The sequence below is a fragment of the Carlito syrichta genome, unplaced genomic scaffold, assembly GCF_000164805.1.
Source record: "Carlito syrichta isolate Samal-C Ts95f unplaced genomic scaffold, Tarsius_syrichta-2.0.1 Scaffold303207, whole genome shotgun sequence".
Classification (NCBI taxonomy): Eukaryota; Metazoa; Chordata; class Mammalia; order Primates; family Tarsiidae; genus Carlito; species Carlito syrichta.
Window position 1 is genome coordinate 234,284 of NW_007247303.1, and position 13,622 is coordinate 247,905.

The window sequence follows — 13,622 nt, forward strand, 5'->3', positions numbered from 1 at the left end:
GCGCTACCACGCCCGGCTAATTTTTTTGATTTATTGTAGAAATGAGGTCTTGCCAAGTTGTCCAGGCGGGTCACGAATTCTTTTTTTTTTTTTAATAGTGCATCACAAACACTTTTTTCCTGGTCATTGAGATTTCCCATGAATGACTTTAATTTACATGTAGGGGCTGGGCGCAGTGGCTCACACTGTGATCACAGCACGTTGGGATGCCAAGGTGGAAGCACTGCTTGAGCTCAGGAGTTCAAGACCAGCCTAGGCAACATGGTAAAACCTTGACTTTACCAAAAAAAAAAAATATTAGCTAGGTGTGTGGTATGTACTTGTGGTCCCAGGTCCTTGGGAGTCTGAGGCCAAAGGATTGTCTGAGCCCAGGAGGTCAAGACTGCAGTGAGCCATGATTGTGCCACTGCACACCAGCATGGGTGACAGTGAGACCTTGACTCAAAAAAGATACCTGTAGCCAGGGCATGGTGGCCCACGCTTATAATCCCAGCACTTTGGGAGCCCAAGGCAGAAGGATCATTTGAGTCTAGGAGTTTAAGACCAGTTTGGGCAACATAGCAAGACCCTGTATCTACAAAAATAAATAAATAAATCACCAAGTATGGTGGCATGCATCTGTAGTCCCAGCTGCTCAGGAGACTAAGGACTTGAGCCCTGGAGGTCAAAGCCTCAGTGAGCCATTATTGTGCCACTGTACTCCAGCATGGGCAACAGGGAGACACTGTCCCTCTGCCAAAAATGTATGCATACATCATCAAAAATTGTTGTCAACCTAAAGAAAGGTGCAAATGAGCCATCATCCTTCCCCAAATATAGTTTCTTGTGAACCTGTTGCACAGACCTGTATTCATGTTTAAAAATATTTTTTAGTATATGTATCAAACATGAATCTTCCCACGGAGGTATTTTTGCATCAACAGAGTCAAATCTCCTTCATTCTTTTTAACAGCTGCTCATAGTTCTGTTTTACAAGGTACCCCTGAAGCCATTTGGGTGTGTCCAATGTTGGGGTACATTGCAGTATTGCTGTGAACAACTACCAGGTCAAACAGCATCTCCACTTAGAATTACATAGATAATGCCCAGTTGCCCTCCAAAAAGATTGTACCATTTTACATTCCCACTAAGTTTCCAGTGTGCTCTCACTTAACATTGAGTAGCACTAAATGTTCTCATTTTTACTCTTATTAAATAACATGGGTATTCACTGTTTTTTTTCCTGGACCTCGGATGAAAATCTGAATTTATCAGGTGCCCTTGTTCATAGCATACCATCCTCAGTCCATGCCGGGCCCCCACTTTTCTTTTTTTCTCCCCTTTTACCCCAGTGCCCACCTCCATTTCTCACCTTCATTTCCTTGTCTGCCAGAGGTTCCTACTCTAATGCATTTGACTCATGTCCTTAGATATGTATGCTTCTTATAAAATATGTAGTGTTGGTGGGAATGAGTGAGAGCTAGTTTCCTTAAATAGCACTGTGCAGCACGTCTCCCTCTGCTTCCTTTTCCTCTCCCTGTGCTTTTACGATCTCTCTGTGGCTCTGTGTACATCTAGACTATTGCTTCTGCCTTTGCTATTGGCGGATATTTTTCAAGTCTCTGCAGTGCTGAGTGCCAGGAATTCGCACCTCAAGAGCATCCAACATGTTTAGCATTTAGGATTCTTTCTTTAGGCTAGATGCTCCCAAAAGGAATTTCTGGCTGCGGTGGGTGTGGACACTTATTTAAGGCACTGGCTTCCTGTTGCTCAGCCTTTCCTCCTCCCTGGGCAGGCAAGCCCCAGCCTGCCTTGTGCTAGAAGCACAGAGCATACCTCTTCCCCATCCCTTTAGAGTGCCCTGTTAGGATTGCTGAAAGGCAGCTGCCTGGACAGTACAGTCCCTGGACTCCAGCCTGACAGCTGGCTGGATGGATTGCTTACCAGAAAAACGACCCACCACAGCAACTCTTCCTCAGCCCCTTTCCTCCCCTCCTGGTTGGGGCACTGGAGTTTGTAACTTCATTGTGCATTTCTAAAACTTCATTTTTTCCTGATGCCTCAACATTTCCACAGACAGGCTGGGAGCTTTCCCCCAGGCAGCCAGGTGCACCAGTGTGGCGAGACTGGCCCTGGCCACACATTACCCTTCTGCAAGCTGATAACATTGAAACACAGCAGTCAGTCCCCTCACACCTTTGGGTTGTGTCCTCCACCCTAATGCCCAGTGCTTGCCTGGGAGTTTTGTGCTTCAGGATCCCTTTATACGCCTGAGGGACTTTCCACCAGTTGTGTTGTAAATAGCAGCAAGTCCCCCTGTGGTGTCTTTTTTTTCCTTCTCTTTTTCCCCAGGAACTAAGTTTAGGGAACCTTGGTGGTCTTTAAGGATCACCCCAGCACAGCCTTGGAAATTGCAGCTCATCAGGGAGGCATTGCGATAGGGGCCTTGTGATACAGGCCTAGGGATGGAGGCGTGGCTCGCACACGGGGGCACATGAGAGGGGCTTCAACCAAGCAGGCGGAGAAAGCAGGAAGGAGGAGGAGAGGGCCCCTGGGCAAGTGCCTTTGCCGGGGATAAGGTGGAAGACTGAAGGGATTTTAGGGTCCATTTGAACGGCACTCAGTCACAGAAGGGAAACCTGTGGCAGCGATTGGTCTTGTCCCACTGGCACCTGGTTACCTGGGCAGTATCCATAGCCTGTTTGTGGGGATATTGAAGAAAATACGTGGTTTTAAAAATTCACAATACAGTAACATTTCGCAAAATCATAACATTTATTTTATCCCACCTCATTTAAAACTGATTGCTTTGAGGTAGCTCATAGAAGTTAAATCCGACCGGGCTCAATGGCTCATGCCTGTAATCCTAACCCTTTGGGAGGCTGAGGCAGGAGAATCACTGGAGCCCAGGGATTCAAGACGAGGCAACATAATGAGATTTCATCTCTACAGAAAACCAAAAAATTAGCCAAGTATGGTAGCACACGTCTATAGTCCCAGCTACTGGGAAGACTGAGGGGGGAGAATTGCCTGAGTCCAAGAAGTCGAGGTTGTGGTAAACTGTGACCATTCCACTGTACTCGAGCCTGGGTGACAAAATGAGACCCTGACCCAAAAAAAACAAAACAAATGTTAAATCCAACAGAATAAGAAATACAGGTAACGGGCCAGGTTCAGTGGCTCACACCCGTAATCCCAGCACTTTGGGAGGCAGAGGTGAAAGAATTGCCTGAGCCCATGGGTTCAAGACCAGCCTGGGCAACATGGCAACATGGTAAGACTTTGTCTCTACAATAATTTTTTTTTTAATTAGCCGGGTGTGGTGACGCACGCCTGTAGTTCCAGCTACTTAGAAGGCTGAAGCGAATGAATCACCTGAACCTAGCAGGTCGAGGCTGCAGTGGCCATGAGTGTGCCACTGCACTCCAGCCTGGGCAAGAATGAGACTCTGACTCAAAAAAAAGATACAGAAGTGACAAAGAAAATTAAAATAGGATCAAATAGGCCTTGGTGAGACCTTACCCATGCCCCATTCTCTGAAGACCTGTACTCTTCCCAGAAATAGGCCACAGGTGTGGCTCTGACGTTTTGTGGCCAAAGCACAAAGAAAAGTGAGAGCTGGTACACGATTCCTATGGGCCACACAGTCAAACCAACCAGAACTCGAGGTGCAGCCTGAGATTTCCTCCTAGAGCCCACAGTGAGAGTGCAACAGGAGAGATATGCCACACCTTCATAAATAAGACACAATCCATGTACCTACAAAGTAAATTAATGCGTCTTTTTTTTTTTTTTAATTAAAAATAGAGACGAGGCCTTGCTGTGTTGCCTGAGCTGGTCTCAAACTCCTGGGCTCAAGCAGTTTTCCTGCCTCAGTCACCCAAAGTGCTAGGATGACAGGCATGAGCCACACGCCTGGCCTATGCATCTTTTTTTTGTAGCATTCACATTACAGCCACTGATTTGCTCCTCCATTCCATGTGAACTGAGTGCCTGCTACATCAGGCTGTGCTGGGTACTAGGGATACAGAAGCAAGAAAAACAGCTGACTATCCCTGCCCTCAAGAGCATCTTGTTAAGTGGAGGAGACAGATACCAGTCACATAGATGTGAACTTACAGCTCTAAGAAATGCTGTGAAGGCAAGATCCATAGTGCATGGAAGAACCAGCCGCGAGAGAACCTACTCTCCTGCCCAACCCCCTGTCCAAGGCTGCAGCACCTGCATCTCCTGCTGTTCACCCAGCCCCTCTGCACATCCTGCAGCTCCAACTCCAGAACAGGTCTAGAATCTTTCCATGCTCATCACTTCCCTCCATCCTCCAGTCCAGGGCACTGTCCTCCCCTGTGGGGCTCCCTGCTCCCACTCTTGCCCTGCAGGGTCCTCCTTCCATAGAGCAGCGGTGGAGTCACACCCTGCCCTTGGCACTGCAGCAGCAGGCTGTCTCACGCAGGTGAAACTAAAGGCTTCCCCCAGCTGCCAGTTCTGACTCCCTTTTGCCTCCAGCCTCGTCTCCTGCCATTCTCCCCTTGCACCCTTAGCTCCAGGCTCACAGGACCTTTGCTCCCGCCCTTCCCCCTGCCTCAGATGTTCTTCCCCGGAATGTCCCCACAGCCTGCTCCTTACTCTGTTTCGGGTTCTCCCGTGTCCTCTCGTCAGAGGCTTTCCCTGGCCACCCATCTAAAATAACCAGTCTCCCCTTCCTCTCTGTCTCCTTACCCTGCTTTGCTTCTCTTCCTAGTGCCCATCACCACCTGACATACTATATATAATTGTTTGAGGTTCTTTCCCCCTCACTGGCACATGCCTTCTGAGGGCAGCGACTCTGCCCTGTTCCTTGCTGTGTCCCTAGTATTGAGCACAGTGCCCTGCGCGTCGTAGGCAGTGAAGGTGGTTGTGTCGGGGAAACTGCCTGAAGAAAACTCTGAGCTGGGAGCTAAAGAAGGTCGAGTAGGGTAGACCAGGTGCAGAGAGAAGAGTAGCGGAGGAGCCTGTGCATAGGCCAGGAGAGATGTGGCACAGACTAGGCGCTGCAGAAAGGCCAAGGTGGCTGCAGCACGTAGAACAAGAGCAAGTGTGTGAGCCTAGGCTGAGGAGGTCTCCAGTGGGCAGCACAGGGCCTGAGAGGCAAGTAGGAGAATGCAGGCCTTCAGCTCAGAGCACAGGGAAAGCTGCCGTGAGGCTTCAGCAAGAGAGTGACAGGATCAGACAGGTGTTCAAACAGATTCCAGAGCAGCCCCGCATAAGCGCAGCCAGGTCCCTGTACCCCACATGGCAGCATGTCAGAGACTAGTTTCTCCCAGCAAGAGACCATCAAGGTAGCAGATTACCATAGATGATGCAGCAAACATGACACGCTATGGCATAGACTTTGCAGAGTCCAGAATTTCCCTGTGACTACTGGTTCTGTAGCATCATGACAGAGAGTATTTCTCAGCTTCACCTAATAAGAAGACCAAGAATCAACTGTCACGGCTTCCGACTATCACACGAGAGGAGTCCCCAGAGGAACAGGATGCAAGGGAAGAGCAGGGCACGCTGATGTCTTGCAACAGCATGCTGGGGGCCCTGGTGAGGCTCCCTGGTTTCTGAGCAGGCACCAGGAAACGTGAAGCGTGAGTTCAGAGGCATCCTCCAGACTCCATGCAGGACTCTGGACGCAGATATGGTTGCTTCTCTCCAGATAATGGAGCCACTAAACACAAACCTGCAGGCTCTGGTGGGCGGTGCATCTGGAGGCTTGAGGTTTCCTCCTCTTTTCCCACAGCTCCCAAAACCAGAAGGCCTCTAGTATTGTCTGAGACTCCTCCTGACTGGCTCCCAAGCTTAGAAGGGTGAGACCAGGCTCCAGAAGAGAAGCGGGGACTCTAGTTTCCTCACTGCCAGCAGCAATGCTAACTTCCTGTTTCTCTTTGTATTTCTGCCTCAGATATTCTCCCAGGAGTACATCAACCTCTTGCTGTCCATGTATTTCTTCGTGCTGGGAATCCTGGCCCTGTCCCACACCATCAGGTCAGAAGGCATCTCTCTGCAGCATTTGAAGCAGCTTTCTCAGGAGCCAGTACAGGGTCTTGAATGAGAACATGACCCTTGGCATCATTCAGAGTCAGGTTTGAATCCTGGCTGTAAAACTCAAGGGACTCTTTCCCCTGTGTAATGACCAGGACAAGAACTACAACCCCTCTGGGCCAAGTTTTCGTATAGGGAATTAGAGTATCAGGTGGGTGTCCTCCCACCACCACAATTGGAAAAGTCATTTATGAATGGTGATGTGTACGGGGGTGATGCCAGCACCGCCTGCCAGGTGTCATGGCCTGCTGTGCTCCACGCACCGTGCTTGGCTCCTCACGTAGGAGCAGTGTAGTGAGAAGTTAGGGGTGCAGGCTCTGGAATTTAACTACTTGACTTTGAATCTAGACTCTGCCACTTAATAGCTCTGTGACCTTGAGCAAGTTACTTAACTCTCTGGCCTCATTTTCCTCTTGAATGTGGAGAAAAATAATGGTGGCCTCATCATGGAGGTCAGGTGGAAAGTACAGTATCTGGCACTTAATGTGTTCGTAACTGTTAGTTGTGTTACTACCTAGTTATCCTGCCAGACAACCTCATATGGTTAGCTTTTGCCTTAATCCTGCTTTTAATCCAGTCTGGGAAACTGAAATGCAGAGAGGTTAAGAAATTCGCTAGTACCAGGCACGGTGGCTCATGCATGTAATCCCAGCACTTTGGGAGGCTGAGGTGAGAGGATGTCTAAGCTCAGGGGTTCGAAACCAGCCTGGGCAATTCAGTGAGACCTCGTCTCTACAATAAATCAAAAAATCAGCCGGGCGTGATAGCATGTGCCTGTAATTCCAGCTACTTGGAAGGCTAAGGTGGAAGGATCTCAAGGCTGCAGTGGCCGTGAGCGTGCCACTGCACTCCAGCCTGGGCAACAGAGAGAGACTCTGACTCAAAAAAAAAAAGAAAAAAGAAATTTGCTATTATAACATAGCTGATAAGCAAAAGAACCAGGATTCAAACCCAGCTATGACCTTAGAGCCCCCACCCTCTTCCCACTGCCACCCTGCTCAGATTGTCACGTGCTCTTGTCATTTCAGTGGGGAAGAGTGATGGAGGCCAGTGTTCCTTAAGGGGCTGCTATTGGTGTTTTGGTCAAGCCAGTTCTCCACTGTGCAGGACTAGCTCCACGTTGCAGATGCTGGCATCCTTGCCCTCCTCACAAAATGGGAGTTGCCACTACCCTTCCCTCAGCTTGTGACTACAAAGATGTCCTGGCATGTTTTTGTCTGCTCCTTGAAGTGATACAGTCTCAAGCTGAGAGCCACTGAGAGACCAAGAAGTGGCCAGCGTACCAGGGAAAGTTCCCTGAAGGAAGGAATTCAACTTGAACTTAACTTCCTTCAAAGGATAGGAAACCTGGAAGAGGTGCAAAGGAGGGCAAGGCCAGGCCTGAAGCTGGAAAATTTGTGCATACTGAGGGCCCAGTTAGGATCTCCCCAGACAGTCAAAGAAAAAGCTAAAATGAAAGAACTACCTCCTCACATAGGCATTGAGAGCCAAGGTGAGGCCCGGTGCAGTGGCTCATTCCTGTAATCCCAGCACTTTAGGAGGCTGAGACAGGAGAATCACTTGAGCCCAAGAGTTCAAGATCAGCCTGGGCAATGTAGTGAGACCTTGTCTCACACAGCTGGATGTTGTGGTATGTGCCTGTAGTCCCAGCTACTCGGGAGGCTGAGACGGAAGGATTGCTTGAGCCCAGGAGATCAAGGCCGCAGTGAGCCAGGATCGCACCACTGTATTCTAGCCTGGGTGACAGTGAGACCCTGTCTCAAAAAAAAAAAAAAAAGCCAAGGTGAGTATAGCCTCATTGCTTCAGGCACGCTGACATGTGGAGAGAGAGGCAACCCTAGGACCAAAGCCTGGCTCTGCCAGCTTTATAATTTTTGTAAGTTACATAAGCTCTCTGAGCATCAGTTTTTCCATCTATAATGTGGAGAGACTACAAGTGCCTCATCAGAGAGGTGTGCGAAGGATCAAGTGAGCCTCTGTCTGTTGAATCCCAAGCACACAGTAAGCCAAGTGGCTGTCCCAGGCTACACAGCCGGGACTTCAGCTCTGGTCTTCTAACCAAGGTCACCATTGTCTTCACCTACACTCACCCTTCACCCACAAGATCTTACTCTAGCTAGCTCGGAAGAATTCTAGTCCAGTCCCCCTCCTGAGTGACTTGGACCCAGAAGGATACTGGCAAGCCCAGCTGCCCTCACTTGCAGGACAGACCTGTCCTTTCACGATGGACCTGCAGTCACTTCCAGGCACTAGGCCCCTCCTTTCCTGTGCTGATCAGGACCCTCGCCAACTCTAGCCCATCCCACCCCAGCGTCTGCGAGAGACTGGAGACCTCCAGTTCCCCCACAGCCTAACCTTCACCTCAGAGTGAGAGAACCCAGTGTGTTTTGGAAAGACATGATTGGCCGGGCTCAGTGGCTCAGCCTGTAATCCCAGTGCTTTGGGAGGCTGAAGTGAGTAGATTGCCTGAGCCTGCGGTTTCGAGACCCACCTGGGCAACTTGGCAAGCTCTCATCTCTACAATAAATCAAAAATTAGCCGGTCGTGGTAGAGCACGCCTGTAGTTCCAGCTACTTAGAAGGCTGAGGCGGAAGAATCGCCGGAGCCCAGCAGGTCGAGGCTGCGGTGGCCATGAGTGTGCCACTGCACTCCAGCCTGGGTGACAGAGTGGACTCCTACTCAAAAGAAAAAAGAAAAAACCCACGGTTAGACCATGTGCTGAGGTATTAATTATTTAACTTTATCTCAACAACCCTGCAAGAAAGATCTTGTCTCCACCCACTGCCTACACAGGGTATTTCTATCATTTTGGCACCAGATTTTTTTTTTCCATTTAGAACAATAACTAAGGGACATTGTCTCAAATTTCTCATAGATTAGCCATGAAACAATGTATAATTTTTAGAGACAGATATTGTCAACAGAAAATAAAACCAACAGCAGCCAAAACTGCATGTGGTAAAATTTATGAGTGCCCGGAAACTAACAGAAGAATCATCTTCTAATGAAATTTAGAACCACAAAATTTGACCTGGAAAAATCATACCTTGTAAAAATAATGGATAACCTTATGCAGAAGAGGTGCCCACCACATGAGGGCAAAGCTGTCCACTGGAAAACTTGATGGGAGTCAGGCGTGGTGGCTCACACCTGTAATCCCAGCACTTCGGGAGGTGGAGGTGAGAGGAATGCTTGAGCCCAGGGGTTCGAGACCAGCCTGGATGACTTGGTGAGACCTCGTCTCTATATTAAGTCAAAAAATTAGCTGGGCATGGTGGCACAAGCCTGTAGTTCTAGCCACTTGGAAGGCTGAGGCAGAAGGATCACCTGAGCCCACCAGGTCGAGGTGGCAGTGACTATGAGTGTGCCACTGCATTCTAGCCTGGGTGACAGAGTGAGACTTCAACTCAAAATAAAATAAAATAAAAACTTGATAGGACCAAAAACTGTCAGATGAATGAAATCATTATTGTAAAATGTACATGGAAAAGAATGGAATCCAATGAAAATAATTTATAATAAAAGGGGGTGGATGATTTAATCATGTGTTTTAGAAAGTTGATCCAAGAATTAAATTGACTTTTGTCCTTCAATTAAGTTTTCTTAAATATTTTCTCAGAGAAATTCTCCTGTGTTACTAGAATTTTAGTGAGCTCCTTATGGCCACAAACTTAGAGTCAGACCTTTCTCAGGATCCAAACAACAGGTCTGAAGGTTCAAGACAGGGAAATTGAGGGTCAGAGGGGTTATGTGACCACCAGCAGGTAAGGGAAGAGTGAGGTTTTCAGCCCAGGTCTGTCTGACTCCAAAGCCAGTAGTTGTTATAGTTTTGGCAAAAGTGAAGGGGGCGGGAGAACTTCAGAGGGTAGGCTGGCCACCCTCTCTCAGTGAGCCTGTGGTCCCTGAAGACGGGCTGGGAAGGGGCCTGCTGGGAAGGCTGCAAAGAGCTGCGCCCGAGCCGTATCAGCCCAGTCCAAAGTTCTGAAAATCCTTTCCACCTCCGTGCCATCCCCTAGCCCACCTCAAGCCTCTGTGGAAACAAAGCCCAGCTTGGGTTATTAGAGGAAGGCAGTGGCCACGGCCTAGTCAAGACTCAAGCCAAGCCAAATCCCAGATCTCCCTGCCAAGGGAGCCTTGGCTTATTTTATCACCTATGACTGAACTCATGCCCCACCCATCTGACCTTTAGTGGGAAAAAGGCCCATCCCAGAGGAGGAGGCCATGTCACCAGTTTTACTTCTACCCCCCCAGGGGAGAAGGGCACCAGGATGTGGTTTGTCAAGGAGAAGCAGTGACCTTTAGGTTTGGCGTGAGCTACTGGGGCCAAAAAGGATCTCTGCCTGCTGCAAAAGTCTGCATTCAGAGTCCTTAAGCAAGCATTTGCCAGATGGCTACCAGGCCCCAGGGTGGGGTGAAGAAGAGACAGATCCCTGCTCTCAAGTCCACAGATCCACACCAGCCAGGTCGTTTGACTTCCCAGCAGCCCATCTTTACTTGGAGTAACAAAGAATCAGTGTAGAGACTTCCTACTTAAAGCTGAAATTACAGTTAAGCTTACAAGATGCCAGGCACTCGGCCCGGCGTGGTGGTTCACGCCTGTAATACCAGCACTTTGGGAAGCTGAGGTGAGAGGACTGCCTGAGCCCATGGGTTTGAGACCAGCCTGGGCAACTTGGCAATACCTCATCTCTACAGTAAGTCAAAAAAATAATTAGCCGGGCATGGTGACGTGCTCCTGTAACTCTAGCTACTTGGAAGGCTGAGGTGGAAGGATCACCTGAGCCCAGCAGATGAAGGCTCCGGTGGCAATGAGCGTGCCACTGCAGTCCAGCCTAGGTGTCACATGACTCCAACTAAAAAAAAAAAAAAAAGAAACAAGTGTTATTCCAGATGAGGAAACAGTTGCATAGAGCAGTTAAGTAACTTCCCCAAGGTCACACCACTACTAGGTGGCAGAGCTAGCATTTGAACCCAGAAGTCTAGCTCCAGAGCCCACATTCTTAGCCATCACACTGCTGGTTGGGAAGCTAAGCTCCTGAGGAAGAGGCCAGCTGAGCTGCATGAGGGGCTCAGCTCCTCAGGCTGCTACTGCCTGCGCCCATGCTGCACGCACACCCTGGCTTCAGACTTCCCCAAAAAGGGGAAGCTAAAAGTGGCTTCCAGCCTTACCTCCCAGCTTCTGCCTCCTACTCCTCAGAGCCCTGCTTTCGAAGCCCATTCCTACTCTGCCTTTGTGCCTGCGACATCTCTGTTCACTCTCTGATCATTCACACCATAACCCTCCAAGCTGGGAGGGATCAGCTCTTGGACAAGGGGGAAATGGAGGCCCAGAGATGGTTTCTGAATCCACATCTTTCTCTAAACCACCAGTCTTAAAAAGAGAGCTCCCTTTACCACTGTAACCTGGATCCCTCCTGGCCTGCCTCCATTTACCTGTTAGTTGGGGGACCATTCCTGGATTTGTTTACCTCAGGAGTCGTGAGCAGCTCAACTGACATCAGATCCTTTCAAGCTCAGGCTCTGGAGGAGTACACCATGGTGACAGAAGCTCACAGTTCTTATATCCCTGCTGAAGGCCCAGTGCTGGCCAAAGTGTCTTTCCTTCCTTGTCTCATATCTTCCCAGCAACCTTTGCAACCACTGTCCCTATATACAGGTGAGGAGATTGAGCCCCTAACATGGCTCTCCCTGAGCCACACTGACAAAGCAGTCTTTAGGGCTGGGCCACCCAGGCTGGTTGCTGCTCCTCCACAGTATTGCCAAGCCCCATTACCAAGCTGGGTCAAGAGGCCCTGGGTTGCCAGACTTGCTCTGAAGATGGTCCACAAAAGAAAGTCTGTTCCCGGTCTGACTGGGCTGGGTAATCAGAATGTTCTAGAGACGGCCAACCTGTTCTAAAGCAACTGAGGCCTTGTGGTAGGAGTGAATGTGAGGGTGATCCTGCCCTGGGGAGCTGTGGCTAATCTGGCTGCCTGATTCCAGCCAACTTTGTAAAAATCCCTGTTGTTGGAGAGCACAATGACAAAGTGGGGTAGAGGGTGACTGTCAGGTCATCTAACTTGATAGGTCCGGAAGGGGATCCAAGAATATGGTTCTTGACAAGGAATCCCCGTAGGTGGTGCGTGGCCAGACTGGAATCCGTTGCTCTCCCAGAAATGATTTTATATGAAAGTCTGCCTCTGCTTTGCATTTCTTTGGTGGTAACAAAAAGGCAGTATGGAAATCAGTAGTAGTCTAGAGATGAGCTCACGTCTCACCTCAGATATTGCTCCCTGTGTGACCCTGAGCAAGTCACCCTCTGAAGTCCTCTGTTTCCACATCTGTAGAGTGAGAACAGTAACACTTACCTATCAGGGCCGATGTGAGGGTGCCAGGAGACAACAGCTGTAAATGGCGGGGCTGGGAAGATGTTAGAGTTGTGATTGCCCATGGGGGCTGTTTGTCGACCTGCTTTGTCTTTCCTTCCAGCCCCTTCATGAATAAGTTTTTCCCAACCAACTTCCCAAATCGACAGTACCAGCTGCTCTTCACACAGGGCTCTGGGGAGAACAAGGAAGGTCAGTGCCGCCCACTTTGCCCTGTGCTGTGCCCTGGTTGTCTTGTACCTCCCTTCCCTTTCTCTCCAGTATTGGGTTTTCCAGTTAGAGCGAGTAATGGAAGAGGTGGCCTCTGGAATCTCATAACTGGGATTCACATCCCAGCTCTGCCACTACCTAGACGTGGGACCCTGGGTGGATGACTTACCTCTCTGAGCATTGGGTTATTGTTTTTTCATCTGTAAGATGAAAATGATAATCTGGTACCTCCTTCAGGGACAGGTTGCTAGGATTGCAAGTAAATGAGTGGAAAGCATTCAGCACACTGCCTGGCTCACAGTAAGCATTCAGTAAAAGCTGGCCTTCATGACTGTTTTAATTGTGTTTATTTTTAGCGTGATTATTGTACCAACTAAGATTTGAAAAGGAGCTTCCATAGCCCTTGTCCAAAAATGAAAACCATGGGGAATTGGAAGTCTGGGACTTGTGGGTCAGTTAGGTTATGGATTCGGATGCTGTGACAAGAGTATCAGTGCCTTGACCAAATGAAAGGTATTTCTCTCTTGTGTAAGATGTTAAGGTATGGAATGTAACACTCTCCTTTTTGCATTCCTGGGGCATCTGTGTCAAATAAATGGTGAATTTTTGTTTAAAGACTAAGCTTGCACCACAGTCTTCGTCTTCAGGGTCCCAGGTCCCATCTATGCTCTGCCATACCCTAAAGTGGCCCTCGGGTCCAGGATAGCTACATCCCCACACAGTCCAGCCTGAGGGAGGGAGAGGCATCTACAAGCCGGGCCCATTTAGGTCCAAAGGAAGCCGGCCAGGTAGCTGTCATCAAGGTGCGCCCTCCGTTCTCTCGTCTAGCAGTTGGAAAGAATGGCTGGACTCGGTGGCTCAGCATGAAATGCCGCGCTTTGGGAGGCCGAGGTGAGTGGATTGCCTGAGCCTGCGGGTTCGAGACCTGCCTGGGCAACTTGGCGAGACCTCCTCTCTACAATAAATCAAAAAATTAGCCGGGCGTGGTAGCGCGCACCG

General features: G+C 49.3%; 1 protein-coding gene across 1 annotated transcript in view; it reads left to right on the plus strand.

Annotated features, from left to right (window-relative positions):
• The window catches only part of HM13 (histocompatibility minor 13), a 46,717-nt gene that overhangs the window by 10,736 nt on the left and 22,359 nt on the right, over positions 1-13,622 (plus strand). Inside the window, exons 4-5 of the mRNA XM_021712354.1 lie at positions 5,909-5,991; positions 12,517-12,605. Coding sequence (XP_021568029.1) covers positions 5,909-5,991; positions 12,517-12,605 — 172 coding nt within the window. The remainder of the gene's footprint in view (positions 1-5,908; positions 5,992-12,516; positions 12,606-13,622) is intronic.